Genomic DNA, 18,225 nt, shown 5'->3' on the forward strand with positions numbered 1-18,225 from the left:
GTTTTACACATGTCATCCTTCATGGGAATTCCAAGAGGAGATGAGACAGTAGCACAAGAGGGGCGGAGTCTGAGTCAAACTCAGACCAAACCTCCGACTGGCCTTCTAACCCAGTGCTTCTCAGCTATGGTCTCAGGGCTAGCAGCAACAGCATCATTTGGGAACTTGTCAGAAATGCAGATTCTGCATGCCTGGGTGGCTCAGTTGGTTGAGCGTCTGTCTTAAGCTCAGGTCATGATCCCAGAGTCCTGGGATAGAGTCCTGAGTCAGGCTCCTTGCTCAGCAGGGAGTCTGCTTCTCCCTCTTACCCTCCCACCTGCTTGTGATCCCTCTCTCTCTCTCAAATAAATAAATAAAATCTTTTTAAAAAAAGAAAAAGAAAGAAAGAAAGAGAGAGAGAAAGAAAGAAAGAAAGAGATGCAGATTCCCTCGCTTATCCCAGACCTTCTGAATTGCAAACTCAAAGATGGGGCCCAGAAATCTCTGTTTTTAGCAAGTCCTGGAGTTCATCCTCATGCTCAGTCAGGTGTGAGGACCCTCTGTTTTCTATGTCCTACTCCCTTCCCTGTGCTCTAGGATGGAAGAATCAGGATGCTTTGTGCCCTGATGATGCTTCCTGTTTGCCTAGCACTGTGCTAGACTCTTTGCGGACTTCAAAGGAGATGCCAAGTCACCCCATAGCCTTCTTTTGTTGTCTAGATGTACTTCCTCCTGAATGTTATTTTCCACCCTTTAAAAATATTTTTCTTTTGCCTTTCTTTGCTATGTCTAGCTTTCCCATACCCGGGAATGTTGCAGAGGCCAAATATGAATCCTTGTACGAGTATGGTCAGTGCTTAATTTAGCCTGGTTTCCTACACCCACCCACCCACCCACCCCCAGTTGGCTATATTTCTTAGTGTTGTGTTATGTTGTGTTGTGTTACAATTAAAAATAGTTAAATTCCATTCTAATATGATTCATAACTCATGTTTGTTCATATGCCATACATATTATTATGAGCTCTAGCTCTTTTTAGATGTTTACCTTATCTTGTGACTATGCACAAATCCTTGATAGTTTACTCTTCCTTTTAATGGACATTTGCATTAATGAACATACCAAATCCATTATCATTATGTCAGGAATACTTTGAATTATAGTTCTGTATACCAAGGCAATAGTCTCTTTCCTCAGTAGATTCTCTGTGTGCTTCATGATCATTTCTCAATTCAGGATTGTAGGTGGCTAGTTTTCTAATAAAGGTCAGTCCAGGGCTGGTACTTTCCGGGCCCAACCTCCTTGCTTTAATCTACTACTCCCCTCGTCTTCTCCAGGCTGACACTGAGCCATTGGTAATCCATCACCTTTGGCTGTGTCCTTTAACAAATCACAGCGTCATTTGACATTAGCTCTAAGTACATAGCACCTCCCTGTCTTGTTGGACACAATAGCCAGCTTTACTTTAGTGATGGTATCTCTTTCTTCCTCCTTATTTACATAGCCAGTGTCATCTCCCCATTCACTTGGAAGGAAATTGAATAGCCTTGGCACAGCCAGACAAAGGCATATTGGTTGCCATCCAGCACCTTGTGTCCTTCTAGGTAATTACACATCGATTATTTGATGAATCGTTCTCCTATCTCCCTGGGTATTTCTACCAAGTCTGTAATTACACTTTTCTGGTTTGTCCCTTTGCTCTTGTGGTCCTCAGGGTTCCATGACATCTCAAAGACCATGCTTAACGATGCTTCCACAATACCTTTCATTTCAAGGATGCAGGTCAGATCCCTTAAGGTTTGAGTCGTAGTCTTTTGAACAGCATACTTCAACTGTTTTCTGCTTTAGTTCAGTTCGATCTTTAAGTTGGCACCAGTATCTCATAGCTTAAAAGTTAATGATTCTCTCTTTGCAGTACAGTAAGAGATACAAGGACATAAATACAATGAGATGATTTGACCCACCATTAAACAAAAAGGCCTTGGAGGCATTGACAGGCTCTGAGTTTTGAGCTAACAACAAGATGTCCTGACACCGATTGTAAAGAACAGACTCTAACACTTGTTAGTGTAGTGGCGACATGGGCAAACTAGAGCCTGTTGATGATTTTGGTAAATCAAGTTTCACTGGAACTCAGCAGTGCTTATTCCTTTACATATGGTCTATGGCTGCTTTCATGCTCCCATGGCAAGCTGCGTACTTGAAACAGACAGTTTCAACTACTATGGTCCTTAAAGGCTAAAGTTTTGACTATTTAGGCCTTGCCAAAAAAAGTTTGCCAGGCCCTAGTCTTGCACTGTAAGTAGCTTGGAAGAGTGAGTTAATATATGTAAAACACTGAACAGTGCCTGGCATTTACATATGGAAAGCACTGGTCTTTAATTTCTACCATCTCCCAAGCACTATAGAGATGTTAGCAGAAGAGAGGGAATTTTAGGCCTGTTATTCAGGATGAATTTGATCCCCCAGTCATTTTAAGAAACATTTTGGCTTTCATGTCTAACACGTGTGAAGTGACGGACAAGGCCAAGGCAGTAAGCAATAAGCAGGTAGGTTCTCTTTCACTAGCTTTCTTGTGGTCACTCTTCTCCCATCAAGGCATGGTAGCCTGTTAGAAAAGGTGGCCCACTCCATAAGCAGGAAATTAAAGAGGTAGGTCGAATCTGTTGGTCCAGGAATGCCTCCTGAACCTGTAAACAAACTTGCATTCTTTAAGTTCAAGAACAAAGCTGGTATTACCCACCTGTGAAGAGCCTATATGTTACTGAATTCTGATGAATGATTTGCATGCTGATGCATTTGGGGGAAAGAGGGCTATGTCTGCAGCTTACTAGGAAATACATCCCCTAAAAAAGTTGAATTAATGGGTAGAGAGAGGGATGAATAAATAAGTAGGTCATAAAGCATGTACAGCAGGTATTACAGAACCTAAGTAGTGTGTATGAGTGTTTGCTGTAAAAGGTTTCAGTTTTTCTGTATGAACATTGTCATAATAAAAGGTCAAGAAGCAAAAACAAAGATTGTTTGTGCAAGAAGAGCAATGGCTGGATGGGCCCTGGCCCAGGGAACAAAAACAATGTCTTGAGTGCACAGCCCTGAACAGCCCGAGCGTGTCTCATGGCAGGGCTGCTGGAAGCACCATAAAGCTAGCTCAAGGATTTGTAACATGGACTAATTCACCAGAAAAAGAATTCAAAAGCAAGGATATTTATTAATAAGGCACTTTCACTCTTATTTATTACCATATGGGGAATTATTTTAGAGGGGGGGTGCCTCTTTCAGAAATGCTTAATTAGGCAGTTTTTTAAAATAATAGAGAACAGACTTCCAGATTTTATGGCATCATCACCATATAGAGGCATGAGTTTTGGACCTGAAATCAGTGAGTGTGTTTCCTAAATCTGCTGTTAGCCCTGGGTAGGACTGTGAGCAAGCTAATTTACCACTCTGAACTGCAGCTTTCTTGTCTATAAGAAGGAGGCCAAGATGCATATTCTACCTGCCTGTAGGGAGAACAAATGTTAAAAGCATTCTGAAGGCCCCACTGATCCCATCAGACAATGAGTTCTCAGTTAGGGTGATATTAACCCCAAGGGTGAGGGGGGAACATCCGTTCTTAAGGGAGTACACTCTTCTACCGTGTAAGCACAGATCCACATATAGAACACAAACAGATATATAGTCTATCTATAGTACTAAAATCCCATTTGGGAGAGATGATTAAGAAGGAATAAAATGTATAACAGCTCCAAAGAAAGATTATAATGCAAAAACGATTGAAGACATTTTGCTAGACAGTCTTTCATTTCTACCACCTCCTTATTTCTGTCCGCCTTTCAGGTGTATTAATTTTATTCATCAGTTGGAACACATGCATTTGAATACTTATACTGAATACTTACATTTAAATATATTTACTCTAGAAGGAGAGAGTGAGAAAAAAAAAAAAAAAACGAGGAGAAGAAAGAGAATGATGGGCATTCTTTGCCTTTTCCAAAGGACATATAGGACCACTTAATCCAAACACTATTTAGTTCTGAAAGGAGTTTACTAATAAGAATGAGGAATTAAATGAATATACTCACCCAGTCTTTTTTCCCCCTAGAAATTTAATAGAAGCATTAAGTTTTCCTTGATTTGATTCAATTCTATTGGGTACTTCAAGCTTTTTGAACCTAAGAGGTATTTGGAGAATTTAAAAAGAGTTCCAAGAAGAATAATGAAGACGAATTAAGCATTGGAAATAAGATCTATTTTAAAAAGTTAAAAGAACAAGAATTATTTAGTGGGAGGAAGAACAAGCAATTAGGTGACATGGAGATGGCTTTTAATAGTGGAAACCTTATCCTATAGAGAATAGTTTTAGGTTTTCATCTGCACCAAAGACAAAAGGAAGGGGGAAAATGTATTTTGAAGCAAAAAGAATACGAGGTGAGATGTTAACCTAAAATTTCTATCCATAATTAAGTCCTGAATTTTGATTCTCCTTTAATAGATTTTTTAAAAATACAGTGTTGGTCTGTAGGAAGTATCAGGACGATGGACAGATGGACCCATCATGTTTGATTCTCCTGCCCTGGTGGGAGGCCAGCCAGCCAGTCTGGCCAATATGGCTGACCTCCATGGGATTTGGCTTGACTGGGGGAAAGAGCCATTTTATGTGGAGCTGTGGCTTCAGGATGCCAGAGGATGAATACAAAGTCCTAGCCAACAGTGCTAGGGAAAAGTCAGAGCAGTATACCTAATTGGGTTGTCCACACAAGGATGGCTCAGGGTGGGTGGTAGGGGCCAACATAGAAAGCCAAGAAAGGAGTGCCAGGGAAGATGTAGCAAGGAGGACTGGGGCAAAATCAGCTATTGGGAAGATGCTCTGGGCCAGCTAGAAAGATGAGTACCATCCATGGGTAGACTTCTGGGTGTTCTTGGAAGCCTACAGTGAGAAAATCCACATAGACTGGATCAAAATCCATGTAGACTGGGTCAAAATCAATATAGAAGTCTTCTTTTAGAGAGAATTGATATAGAAACCAATATAGAAGCTTCCAGGAAGGTATTCATCCTCTCCATGTTTTGGAACTGCTGCCCAAATTTGTGCTTCCCAATACTGATTGTGTGTCAGAATGCCCTGTGGAGCTCGGTAAACCTTACAGCCACCCCGGCTCCAGCCTTGGAGATTGGTATTTAATAGGAATATCACTTAGGATTCTGTTGTAAGCAATAGAAATCATTTCTGCCTTAATTTAGAGGGAAAAAAGGATAGGGTATGGGAGGAGTTGGAAGGATATGAATAAATTACCTTAATAGAGGGAGAGCTTAACAAAGGGCTTTGAGAAGGATGTGTGAAGCAGGACTTCTCTAGGGATCCAGGAAACAGGACTGATGCACTTCCAGGCAATAGATTGTGATGGCTGGAGGTCCAATCCCCAGGATAATATAGTCTGCTTTTCTATTCTGCTTCTCAATTCATCCTTTGGAAATGGCTGTAATAGATCTTACTTACTGGATAGTCATAAGGATTGAATGAGTTAATATATGTAAAGAAAGTGCTTATGATAATGTCTTGGCACAATAAAAGTTCTTAATAACTATTAGCAATTATAACTATTGTACTGTTGCATGCATGAGAATCAACCCCAGCAGAGCTGTCTTGCAGTCAATTACTTCCATTGAAGCAGAGCTCTGTGCAAGATACCCTGTTGGGTCCCAACGCAACAGAAAAAGACAGGAGCCTTTCCCTCAAAGAGCTCACTTCTAGAGGTCATAAAGACCAACAATCCCAATTCCACTAAGATTATGGCCCTCACTCGGACCTTTAGCTCAAAGGGAGGATAGGAAACAATACCTAGGCTGGTTAGAGGCAGCCAGGAAAGACTTATCCAAGATGGCAGCATTTTACCTCTTATTTATTTATTTTACATTTGTTTATTTATTCACTTATTTATTTTTATTGAAGTAGAGTTAACATACTATGTTACATTAGTTTCAGATGTATAATACAGTGACTCAACAAGTTCATACACTATGCTATGCTCACCACGAATGTAGATACCATCTTTTACCATACAGCACTGTTATAATACAATCGCCTGCATTCCCTGTGCTTTACCTTTATCCCCATGAGTTATCCTTCGTAACCAGAAGCCGGTATCTCCCACTCCCCTTCACCCACATTATCCATCTCCCCACCTCTGGCAACCATCAGCTTGTTCTCTGTATTTGCGGATCAGTTTCTGCTTTTTGTTTATTCATTTTTTTCTTGTTTTATAGATTCCACACGTAAGTGAAATCCTGTAGTATTTGTCTTTCTCTGTCTGACTTATCTAACAAAGTACCCTCTAGGTTATTGTCGCAAATGGCAAGATCCCATTCTTTTTTATGACTAATACTCCACTGTGTGTCTATAATAGAGACATTGTGTGTGTGTGTGTGTGTGTGTGTGTGTGTGTGCGTGTGTGTGTATCACACAGGAAATAACAAGCATTGCCAAGGATATGGAGAAAAAGGAATCCTCATCCACTATTGGTGGGAATGCAACCTGGTGTAGTCACTGTGAAAAGCAGAATGGAGGTTCCTCAAAAAATTAAAATTAGAATTACCATACAATCCAGGAATTCCACTACTCGGTATTTACTCAAAGTAGGTAAAAACACTAATCTGAAAAGATACATGTACCCATGTATTTATTGCAGCATTATTTACAATAACCAAGATTGAAGCAGCCCAAGTGCCCATCGACTGATGAATGGATAAAAAAGATGTGGTGTATATACACAATGGAATGTTACTCAGCCATAGAAAGAATGAAATCTTACCATTTGCAACAATGTGGATGGATCTAGGAGGTGTAATGATAAGAGAAATAAGTCAGTCAGAGAGACAGATAATGTATGATTTCACTCATATGTGGAATTTAATAAACAAAACAAACAAGCAAATACTATTAAATATAGAAAACTGGTGGCTGCCAGAGGAGAGGTGGGTGGCAGATAGGCGAAAGAGAGGAAGGGGATCAAGAGTACATGTATTGTGATGAACCCTGAATGGTGTAGAAAGACAGTTTCCCTCTTATTTTTAAGATCAGTGAGATTTTGTCAGGTTAAAGCATAGAAGGGTTGGAGAGCAAGTATTAGAATTCCAAGCAGAGGAAATATCCTGTCCAAAGAATGATCGGAATGTATGACCAAACAGGATGTGTTTCAGAAACCAGAAGAATCTCTGTGGCAGGAATGTGAAGAATTGGGGAAGAAGGATGTGGAGGGCAAGAGTGTGTGTGTTGCTCCAGGTCATAGTTTAGATACACAAGCTAGACCATGCTGGGGAAATCCTGTCTGCCATTCATTTATTCATTCAACAAACGAGCACGTGTTAGCTCTGTTCTAGACTCTGGGGATAATAGCAATAAGCAAAACATAAAAGTTTCTATCCTTGTGTAGTTTGCACTTAAAAGAGAAAGATTGGCAATAAACACGCAAGTAAAATACATAGTATCTCAGATGAAGACAAGTGTCATGGGAAAAATGATTAGAAAAGAGAAAAGGAGTATGCCAAAGTGAAGAGGTGCCACTTTTAAGCAGAGCGGTTTGGGATGGACTCACTGAGTTGTGTGGGTTTGACTGCTTGGCAATGGGGAGCCAGTGAAGAATTCTGAGCAGAGAACTTGATGAGATTTGCATTTTCTGACTTTAGTCTGAAAGACAGATTGGAGGTAGTAAAAGCATAGACAGAAAAACCTGTAAGAAGACTATTTCAATGGTTCGGGTGAATAGATAGCACAATGGACATGGAAAGAAAGAGACCATTTCAAGAGTAAGGAATTCCATACCATGGGCAGGATTTAGTGGTATAGTACACATGGGACTGGGAGAGAGGAAGGATTCTGGGATGTCAGTTTCAAGCTTGGGCACTAGGTAGATGGTTCTCTGGTGGTACCATTCAGAGGGATGAAGAGTAAAGGCAGTTGGCCCTGACATGTGATAAAAGATCTGCTCCTAACAGTCAAGCTTATGCAAGTCTCCAGAATGGGCACTTTTAGGAGTCTAACAGTTTGGGGGTTAACCTACTTATTTTTTTTAGCAGAATCAAGGTGAGTGCATCACCTCTGTTGTCCCCTGGACAATTCCCCTTCTTTTGGTGTAAAAAAAAAAAAAAAAAAGACTGGACTTTGGCATCTATCGTATGGTGGTTTGGAGAGGAGATCCAGCCATATGGGCTTTTCTCTCCTCATCTGCAAAAAGGGACTATCAATTGTTGTGTGACTTGCCTTTTGGGACAACTGTAGCACACATACTAAAGCTCCTCCTCTGATCCCCCCAGGCCCTAAGTCAGTGTCAGTAGGTCTGAACCTGAACAAGGCCATAGCTGGGTACAAAGGGCTAATGTGCAAGGTGGGATATTTGAATGTGTGTGTCTGGTTGTTGTTGCCCTGCCGTTATTTTTCAAATCCAAACACAGCTACTTTGGGTAATTCACCCTCGTCTTTTATGATGAATATTTTGTATGGTTGCTTATATAATGAAACTTCAGGACACCACTGAGGCATTGGACAGCCAGCCATTCAGCTCCCTGGGGCAGAGTTCCTCTGTGACCGAGGGATCCATGTGTGGTGCGAGTTTTGTTTCCAACCCAGTGATCAGGGCAGAGTTTCAAAGGAACATGCTGTGAGGCATGAAACCCCATAGCAGTAAGGGATTTAAACATTAGTTCACATGTATGCGTAGCATGGATGGTTACTCCCAAGAAATAAATTTTTTTCTTAATGTTTTCTGTATTTCATGCTGTTTACAATATTTCCAAAGGGGAAGGGGAGTTTCCTTCTTTATCTTACTAAGATATTGGTCCATTCAGTTTAGTATTTACCTGAGCTATTTCTCTGAGTAGTTGGAAGTGTCAGTCTTTTCTTAAGAACTACTGTTATAAAAATGATTAGTGTTCTCATAAGTAAATATCTCCTCTTATCTTCCTTTTAATTCACTTGATGTTTTTAAAGTATTGATTGCTTGTTTATATTTTGGTCCAACAAATTTTTTTGAATAACCTTTCTTGGGAATGCTCAAGGTTTTAAAGTTCCTTTTTGTCTAAAACAGGGTTTCTCAGGCTCGTCACCATGAATGTTCTGGCTAGGAAAATTCTTTGTTGTAGGAGGGGGTGAGGGCTATTCTGTTCAGGCAGGATTTTACCAACACCCCTGGACTCTACCCACTATGTGCCTGTAGTACCCTTCACTCATGACAATCAAAACTATCTCCAGACATTGCCAGATATCCACTGGGGAACAAAAACATCACCCACCCTCCCAGTTGAGAACCCCTTGTCTAAGAAAGTTCTTTTGCTTCTTATTTGTTCTAACATTATCACCGATTTTTACATCACAACTCCTGGAAAAATCTGAAGGAAAAAAAGAGAGACAGAAAACAAACCAAATGATGGGAACTGCTCTGGTCCCGAGCACCCCAATCTCATATACTGTGTATGTCTATAAATTAGCGGAATATTTATGCCAGGTTATTAAAGTGCTTGACTTGGATCTACTTACAGAACTTTGGAAAGCCATTGGTAACCTTTTAAGGAAGTTTATTACAGAAAGACCGGCCAGTAGATATTTTTACAACACATTGAAATCAAGACAGGAAAAAATTTGCCCCACCAGTGCCCCATCAGAATTCTAGAAGCCTTAAAGTAATGCCATAAGGAGAAAGAAGGCCTTCAATTCTAGATGAAAAGAAACAGGAGATTTTAAAGTTTGCTCAATTTTCATTCTATACTATGCACTTTGACTACACGAGTATAAATCTCAGTACTCACATTTTCTTTCTGTCCTTTTCAATAGGGAACTTTGATTTTTAATTAGGGAATTACCCATATTTATTTTTTTCTGGATAAAATTGCCCAATATCACCAATATAAATCCCCCCATCAAAGCCTTTTCTTCTGAACTTGATCTGTATCTCAAAAAATTCAGCAGTCTAACTGCCCCGAGTAGGAGGTTGCTAAATTGGGTTTTAAAATTATTTCTATTAAGTAAAAACTTAACATATACCAGCTGCTGAGGGATTATAAAAGCTTTGTTTTCTCAATAATTGGAAACCTTGTTTACAGAGGACTCACAATATCCTTTAAATGTCTTTGTGTTGAATATAAAAGAACTTGTGTTTATCTAGGCAATGATAATCTGACTATAAAGAAAACTCATTTAAGGATTATGCTTCCTGTCTCTCACCATGCAGCTGTCACCCTACTGTTCTCTCAAGCTTTGCAAAATGCTGAGAATTACTCCTTAAAATTAGAAGAATAAATTGGAAAACAAACCAGGTAGCTGGGAATACAGAAAATTTTAAATTACAGGGGAATAGTTGAGAGACCCAAAGTATCACTACATGTCGGCAAATTTATGACGAATTCTCGTTCGTTAACTCATTGACAGAACCCGGTTCTTTCCAAAGAGATTTTAGAGTGTTCAATCCTGGCAGAGTACAGTTAAGGACAATTCAGGTAATCTACTATCTATCCAAAGTGGAGAACTGTGTGCCGGCCCACAAAGGCATCAGCATTGGTTGTATATACTCCAAGGAAGCTGAGAATCACGGTCATTCAAGGTGTCTGTGCTGGGTCTGAAGCCCCTTACTATCTCCGTGACCTCAGGCTGGTTATTTAGCAGCTGCCTGCAAAATAATAGCACTCACTTACCTCATAGGGTTGTTGGGGGACTTCAATGAGATACACATGTAAAAGCGTAAAGACAGTTGCTTGGCCCAGGGTAGGCACTGCGTAAATGCTAACCTGTTACCACAATGTTCCCAGCCCTACAGTTCTTTACAGGCATTATCTCATCTGAGCTTTTTAAAATAGTACATTTTTATAACTCCGGTTTTATTGGAAATTGAGGAAAATGAGATGCAAAGCAGTTTAATAACCTACTCAGGGTCACACAGCAATTGAATTGACACCAGGCCTCTGCCTTCAGAGTCTCTGCCTCATTCTGCAAACATGTAATGAGCACAGGCATCCTTTGCTCTCCAAACACTCGCTATCGGAGTATCTGCTGCAATAACTCAACAGAAAGTTTTAGCCAAAATCATTCTCCCGGCTAAAAACGTGCTATTAACAAGTTCTCATCTGCTACAATGAGTTCTCCAGTGCACAGCAGCTTCTCAGACTTTCCTGTGCACATGACTCCCCTTCCAAAATGCAGATGCTGCATTTCTAACTAGATCCAAGGTGAGGCCAGTGCTGCTGGTCCTAGGATTACACTATGAGGAGCAGGGATCTAGGAGGCGGAAGGGGACTTCTCGAGTATCTCTGTTGTCCTGATTGACCTGGTTTTGTGTTTAAGCACATTGCACATGATATCCATAATTCTCCCCACTTTTCCCCCGAGGGATTAGCCCTTTGGTATTTGTTGAGGCCAGATACCAGGGAGCACTGCCAATGCGGGTCTAACCTAGATAGTCTATTTTTTTAATAGTACCTGCTCAGTATAGGATAATGAGGTTCCTTCCTATTCTCTTCAGCAGTGGATACACACCAATATACCTGTTAATTACTCCCTTAAGTGTTAAACAATTATGGAATTGGGCTTTAAATATTTTATAGTAGGCAAAAATCCTTATCAGGTTGTTATATAGTTATTGAAAGGCATTTAAGTAATATTTGAGAAATCAGTACTTTTGAATAAATTACTTTTTTCTATTTAAAATAATGGGATATAGGCTCTTTTGTTTGACACGTTTTTAAGAGAGGATCAAATTCAAAGAACTACACTCTTTCTGTGCCAGACCAGAGGCAAAATCCTGGGAATGTCGTGATGATGCAGGCCAAAATTGCTGCTTTGAAAAACTCATAAAGTAGAGAAGAAATGGGCAAGTATGTATTTAAAATATAAAAAGAGCTAAGAGAGCACAGTGAAGAATGGGCCTAATGTAACTGTGTATGTTAATTCTACTTAAATTAAAAATTTAAAAATAAATAATTAAAAAAAAAAAAAAAAAAAGACTGGCCTAACTTTTCTTCTTGTGCAGGAAGGCTCTTTCTGGATACCAGAAATAGCTATTAATCATTGAACTGCTCTGTGTCCCAGCCACGGCCAAGCATGTAGCTTGTAACGCATTTACTCATTAAATTATTACAACCACTCAGTGAGGCAGGTGAGCCACTTTTATTATCATACCCATTTTAAAGATGAGAAAAACAAGGAACAGAGATAAGTAATTGCTTATGGATACACAGATTTGGCATCAAAGCCAGACAGCCTGAGTCTAGAGCCTGCCCTTCCAACTTGCATGTGATCTGCCCCTATTTTATTAAAAGGGAGCTCAGGATCTTAAAATAAGAACATATGGAAAACAGAAGACATATTGGAGAGAGCAAATTATGGAACCATGAGTAACTCTGTTTGATTGTAGCATAGGATGAATGTGGGCTGATGAGACCCTTAGCAGGAAGCCGTAACATTTGCATTGGCTGTAGATAAGTAGGTACATGGTGTGTGGAGGGCGTGAACAGGACTAGACAGGACTAAAACCATTTTCAGTAGTCACAGTACTGGCAATATATCTGAGGTGTGACTATAAAGTCATAAAATAGATTTTACTTTAACACGTGTGTTATGTGAGTGTGGTCTCATTCCAATCCATCATCTTGGGAAGTTGTGTTTTATTTCTGCTGAGGTCCCATTGCTCAGAGCATGTTGGGAATGTCTCTTGTAAAATATCTTCAGGACAGAACGTAGTGCAGATTTTATTATCTAAGGATTATGCCTCTTTTTTGTCTCATATGTATTTCCTAGTTGGATATGTATTTCCTAGTTCCCTTTTTACTGAATTTGGCTCTGAATAACTTCTTCCTGTTAGCTGCAATAACAGCCACTCTCAACTGAAAAAACAGATATATTGTTTCCATATACTGGTGATTCTGACTTTAGTATGCACTTAAATATTATCTAGGGACTTTATCAAATAACACACCACAGCAGTCCCCTCAGTAATTCTGGTTCAGTTGGTCTGAAGGAAGGAGTAGTAGTAGATTCCTAATCTGTAATCTTTAATAAGTATTCTGAAGTTTCTGTTTTGAATGACCAGACTTTGAGAAAGACAACTGTAGGGGCACCTGGGTGGCTCAGTCTGTTAGGCGGCTGCCTTTGGCTCAGGTCATGATCCCAGGGAGGGACCCGGGATCAAGGCCTGCATTGGGCTCCCCGCTCTGCGGGGAGTCTGCTTCTCCTTCTCCCTCTGCTCTTCCCCCCATCCCCATTCATGTTCTCTCTCTTGCTCTCACTCACTCGCTCTAAAATAAATAAATAAAAATTCTTAAATTAAAAGAGAGAGAGAGACAGCTGTAAGGATATTCAAGAGAAAACATGGTAAGCCTTAAGAAAATTCCAAAAGGGGCACCTGGGTGGCTCAGTGGGTTAAAGCCTCTGCCTTCAGCTCAGGTCATGACCTCAGGATCCTGGAATCCAGCCCCGCATTGGGCTCTCTGCTCAGCAGGGAGCCTGCTTCCCCCCATCCCCTCTCTGCCTGCCTCTCTGACTACTTGTGATCTCTATATGTCAAATAAATAAATAAGATGTTTTTTAAAAAGTTTCAATTATGAAAAAATAAGAAAGTTCCAAAAGAGAAATTCCAAAATGTTCTGGTCAACACTGGCATCAGTGGCAAGTATGGCCTACCTTGGGGGGAACTGTTCTCCCTTACATGATGCTTATGCAGAATAAAATCTTCAATTATATTATTAAAAAGAATCTGCATGGTTACACCGCATATACCGAATTCATCTGTGCTTCAGGAAGACCCATTTCATGTGTTTGTGCACTGATCATCTGTTTGGTGTTCTTCCGTAAAGAGAGGTATTCCTTTCTGAACCAGATAAATCATCTAAGGATCTAGTATTTTAGGGCTCAGCAATATATCTACAAGTTATTGGGTTGTTTGTTTTGTTTTGTTTTCTTAAAATGATGGGCTTCTTCCAGTTCGTAGAGTTGGAGCACTAAATCCCAAGAGCAAGTATTGCAGATCCCGTTTCTATTAGTCTTCTCCATGGTGACCAGGTTCACCAAAGTGATGGGCTGTCCAACTCCAGCTCTTTTCCTGAGATAATCAGTGGCAGGAATGCTCCAGAACCAACCTTCTTTCATGTTTGGGATTTGTTATGTTTTTTTCCCTTGCTGAATCCATGTGACTCCCTAAGTTAGCCCTCTATTTTTTTATCAAGTTCTTGATTTATTTTAACAAAGAGAATTTTCAGTGAGAATGGGAGAAGAGCTTCTGAGCTGCCTTTCTTTTTATTTGTCAACTGTCTTCTGTCTTGCTCACTGAAGAGAATCTCGTACAACTGGAAACTGAAATTCAGTGCTATGTCTTCTTTAATCAATCCACATTTTACAGGTTGGTCCTGATTCTGCTGGTGGCTGACACAGAGCCATACCCGGGCACAGAGTCAGGCTTTCTCTGGGCATCGCTGGGTCACAGTGTAGAGGTTACCAGTCTGTCTAGTCAGGTCCTTTATTTCTGGGAGCCCTGACACTCAGCTTGTCTGGATCAAGGATCCAATATTAGCCTCCTTGAAAACATATGGATGTTCTATGATTTTTCTAGGGCCATATAACTTAATTTAAGCTCCTGACTGGTTAAAAGCTTAGTGAAGTATGGAGAGAGAGACTATGTTTAGAGCCCTGTGAGCAAAAAGTTTAGGAAAAGAATAGGATTTTGTTTGTTTTTGGTTGCTTTAATCCCAGCCCCTATCTCTCTCACTTTAGCAAGGACGACTATATCATCTTGAACTGTCCTCTAGACAGAATCTTACTTGGTACTCCTCAAGGCACCATAAATACTGACTTTTCTATTTGGGGGCCTATGTTAGATTTCTCAAGTTGGTTTCCTCCTGCTCCAAATTCAGAACACTCCTGAGTGCCTCAGATCTTCCTCTCCACACCTGTGGGTTTATTGTTTCATTAACGACGACAGGGCTGAAAACGGAGCCCTGAACATCGTAAGCATGGCGCATATTTTTATGATTGATTAATGAACTGAAAGCAATCTGTTGTCTTCTTGGGAGTCAAATTCAACATTCATTAACTACTTACTTGTACACCAGGAGTTAGTAGTAAGTTCTATCTTCCATGCTGTCCATCTGGGAAGTCAGATGAATTATTCTTCCCTTTCAGGGAGATAAGAGGAGAGAAGCGGGGAATGGGGCTGGGAGCTTCTCCTAGATTTGCAAGTGTGTTTTATGGCTCAGCCAAAAAGATAGAGATAAAGTTGTCTTTATATATAGGTAATCATTTCAAAGAAATAGATTATTGACTTTCAAAGATTGGAGAGCTATCTTACCCATCATTTATTATTTACTTCTACTGACTTTTCTAGTTTAAATTTGTTCTGTGGCATGTTGGTGTTGCAGACACATATCTACAGTATCATAAAAGTAAGAAAGAACTTTGAAAGCTAAGAGAATGATATACATGGCAAAATATTCGATTCCTATTAAAAAGCTTACCAGCATGTAGAGTGATGAAACACATCAGATAAAGAGATGTCTTTTACATACTTTGTGCTTCTAGTAATGATACTATTTAGATCTTCCTTTGTAAATGACACTGAGCAGACTTCAAACCTTGAAGATAAAGAGTTATGAATGCCCCCTCTTGGTTCAGTGCTTTTCAAGTGTAAAATGCACAGAAGAGTGAACATATATTCAGATGTGTCTAGATGATGAGTTTTAAGCCAGTGAGGCTTGTCCAAGGCAGGCCTGTGAATATGTTCCTCGACTCCCCCTTTCTGAGCCTTTTCCTCTGCTTCAGGGTTCTTGACCATCCTCTTAGGTCCTCAGCATACTTTGGAGAGTGGAGGGAGCCAGGAAACTGCCCAGTACCTTAAAATTCCACCACTGTGTTTGTGAGTCCTGCTGAGAGAACTGCCCATTTAACTGTGGACAGAAATGACTATAAACGAAATGGCTGCCAGACCCCCATTTACTCTAGTAAATAAACATAAGCTTGCTGCTGTAACCCTCAATGAGAATCCATAACTCAATGGGGGTCCACTATATTCTCAGTGTCCCTGGAGTTAAGTTAGAAGAACAAAAGCTGAGCATGAGAATTCATGTTAATTTCTTACCAATTCTAACACCACGAACACAAAACAAAGTTCTTATGAAAGTAGATTATCATATATATATGATAAAAATCCAACATGATAATCCCCAAGCTCAAAATGTGATTGAAAAATATTTTCTGGGATGCTTATGATTTTTAGTCAAGTCGTGAATGTTGTCCTCTGTGTTTTGTACCTCTGCTGTCAAGTGAATTTCAGACCATTCACCATTTGTTTAAAAATAAGGATATCGATTTTATCTGGAAAGAGACCAAATGAAACTTGAAATCTGGGTGCATTTCTTATTTTTATTATAATACATAATGTAACAGTTGGAAGAAGACTGAAATCAGTGCTTAAGTTTTATTCATTTTATTTTTCAGGATGATGTCTTATAATATCTTTATAAATTTCTTAATATTTTCCTTTGTTTCATTTGAAAATTCTTTTATTGGATGATTGGGTTTAGGTGGAGAATGAGCCTCATGATTAGAGAAATACGATGATCCTACATCATCCTATCCAAGACAGAAGCATGTGTTGGCTTACTCTGTGTCTTCATGGATCTCAGATTTGGGGTATTAGCTATAGATTAGCTATGTTCATTTGAATAGCATTTTTATCTCTCTGATTTGAATTCAAATGCATTATTAATATTTTTCTCTTTTTTTTAATATAGGTGGAGAACAGACCAAAATATTATGGAAGAGAGTATGTATCATGCTATTCTTTGTTTTAATAATGTAATAAGTAGTCATTTTTATGTCATTTAAATATTAAATATTAAAAATCTTCTAATATATAGTCTTCATCAAATATCTATTGTGCAAGCGTTTAATAATAAGGATAAATGCAATCAGACCCCTTTGTATTGAATTTTCTTTTTAAGACTCAGGTGCTTGGCTTCCATGAATGTGGGGGGACATACTTCCTGCTATAGTTTTCTCCAGTAAAGCGGCCACTGAGCGCCTGGCAAGTATTTGAAACGTAAGGCAGCCTTTTCCATGACTGAGGCTCTGTTAGTATTTTATTTTACTTTCCACCTTGATGCTGTATAAACATTTAGTTTCAAAGATTGTAACCCACGTGGCTGAATTCCTTACTTTTCATACTCAGTAAATGCAATAAGAGGAAGTCACCCCGTTTCCCCGCAGTCTCATAAAACCAAAATAATGTTTTCTCTTGAATTGGATAGATTAGCCAAATTGCCTCAATACCGTAATGATTACTTCCTCTCATTTCCCACTTAATTTCAACTCTTGTTTTGTCTTACTTTCTCAGAAACCTACCGTAAAGCAAATATTCATGCTGTAGAAAGTGTTCTCAGTATCAGGCTGTGGTGGCGTAGCTTACAAAACACAGGCAGAACAACACACACGGGGGTCAGGTGCACATCCCTTCCTTCCCACGTCCAACCTGGAGGGCTGACGAGCCACAGTCTCTTTCAAATCCATGTCCCATGCTCTCCTAGCCAACCCAAACCTTCTTCCTCTATTCCCTTCCCCATCAGAGCCTCATCTTCCTGATGAATGACCCTCTCCTGTGTCCCAGCCCAGCAGTGACTTCCTAATGGCCATGGCTGCATTTCTGAACTTTGCTTTCTAGCCTTGGGAATTCAGCCAGGACCCTGGAATACATTCTGCCCCGGAGCGCCGACCCCTGCTCTCGGCCATCCCCACGTCCCTAACTTCTAACCTCGCTAGTTAGGATGCTTTTTCCTTCAGTGTCCTCATTGGAATTTCTGCTCACAGAGAACACAATTAATAAAGAAAAAGAGAAAGGAAAGCCTTCCAAATGGGACACTTTTGCACGTGATTTCCAAAAGGAACTGTATTGTGCATTTTCTTTGCTGCATCAAAATTTTGTTGAATGACCTTTTAGTTATCATTTTCCAACCCCCAGTCCATACAAACTACATAGTGAGAGGACAGCAAAGGAACATTTTCTTAACCACAGAAAAAGGACCATTTTGCATTAGAGGGAAATTAGCTTAGAAACTTCAGATTCTGTGTTTCTTTCTTTCTTTTTTTTTCTTTCTTTTTTTTTTTTTTTTTAGAAATAAAAGGCTTTTTGTTCCATTTGAAAAAGAATAAATGCTCTCTTCAGGAAACATAAATGAATTTTTTTTTTCTCCTAGTAGGATTCACAAGAAACTGTTGAC

The 18,225-nt window shown here is 39.7% G+C and overlaps 1 protein-coding gene across 1 annotated transcript in view; it reads left to right on the forward strand.

Annotated features, from left to right (window-relative positions):
- CHN2 (chimerin 2) overlaps positions 1 to 18,225 on the forward strand; it is a 290,116-nt gene that overhangs the window by 166,549 nt on the left and 105,342 nt on the right. The window contains exon 4 of the mRNA XM_059171458.1: positions 16,744 to 16,775. Within this exon, the coding sequence (XP_059027441.1) occupies positions 16,744 to 16,775 (32 nt within the window). The remainder of the gene's footprint in view (positions 1 to 16,743; positions 16,776 to 18,225) is intronic.

This window comes from Mustela lutreola, chromosome 4 (assembly GCF_030435805.1).
Source record: "Mustela lutreola isolate mMusLut2 chromosome 4, mMusLut2.pri, whole genome shotgun sequence".
NCBI classification, from domain to species: domain Eukaryota; kingdom Metazoa; phylum Chordata; class Mammalia; order Carnivora; family Mustelidae; genus Mustela; species Mustela lutreola.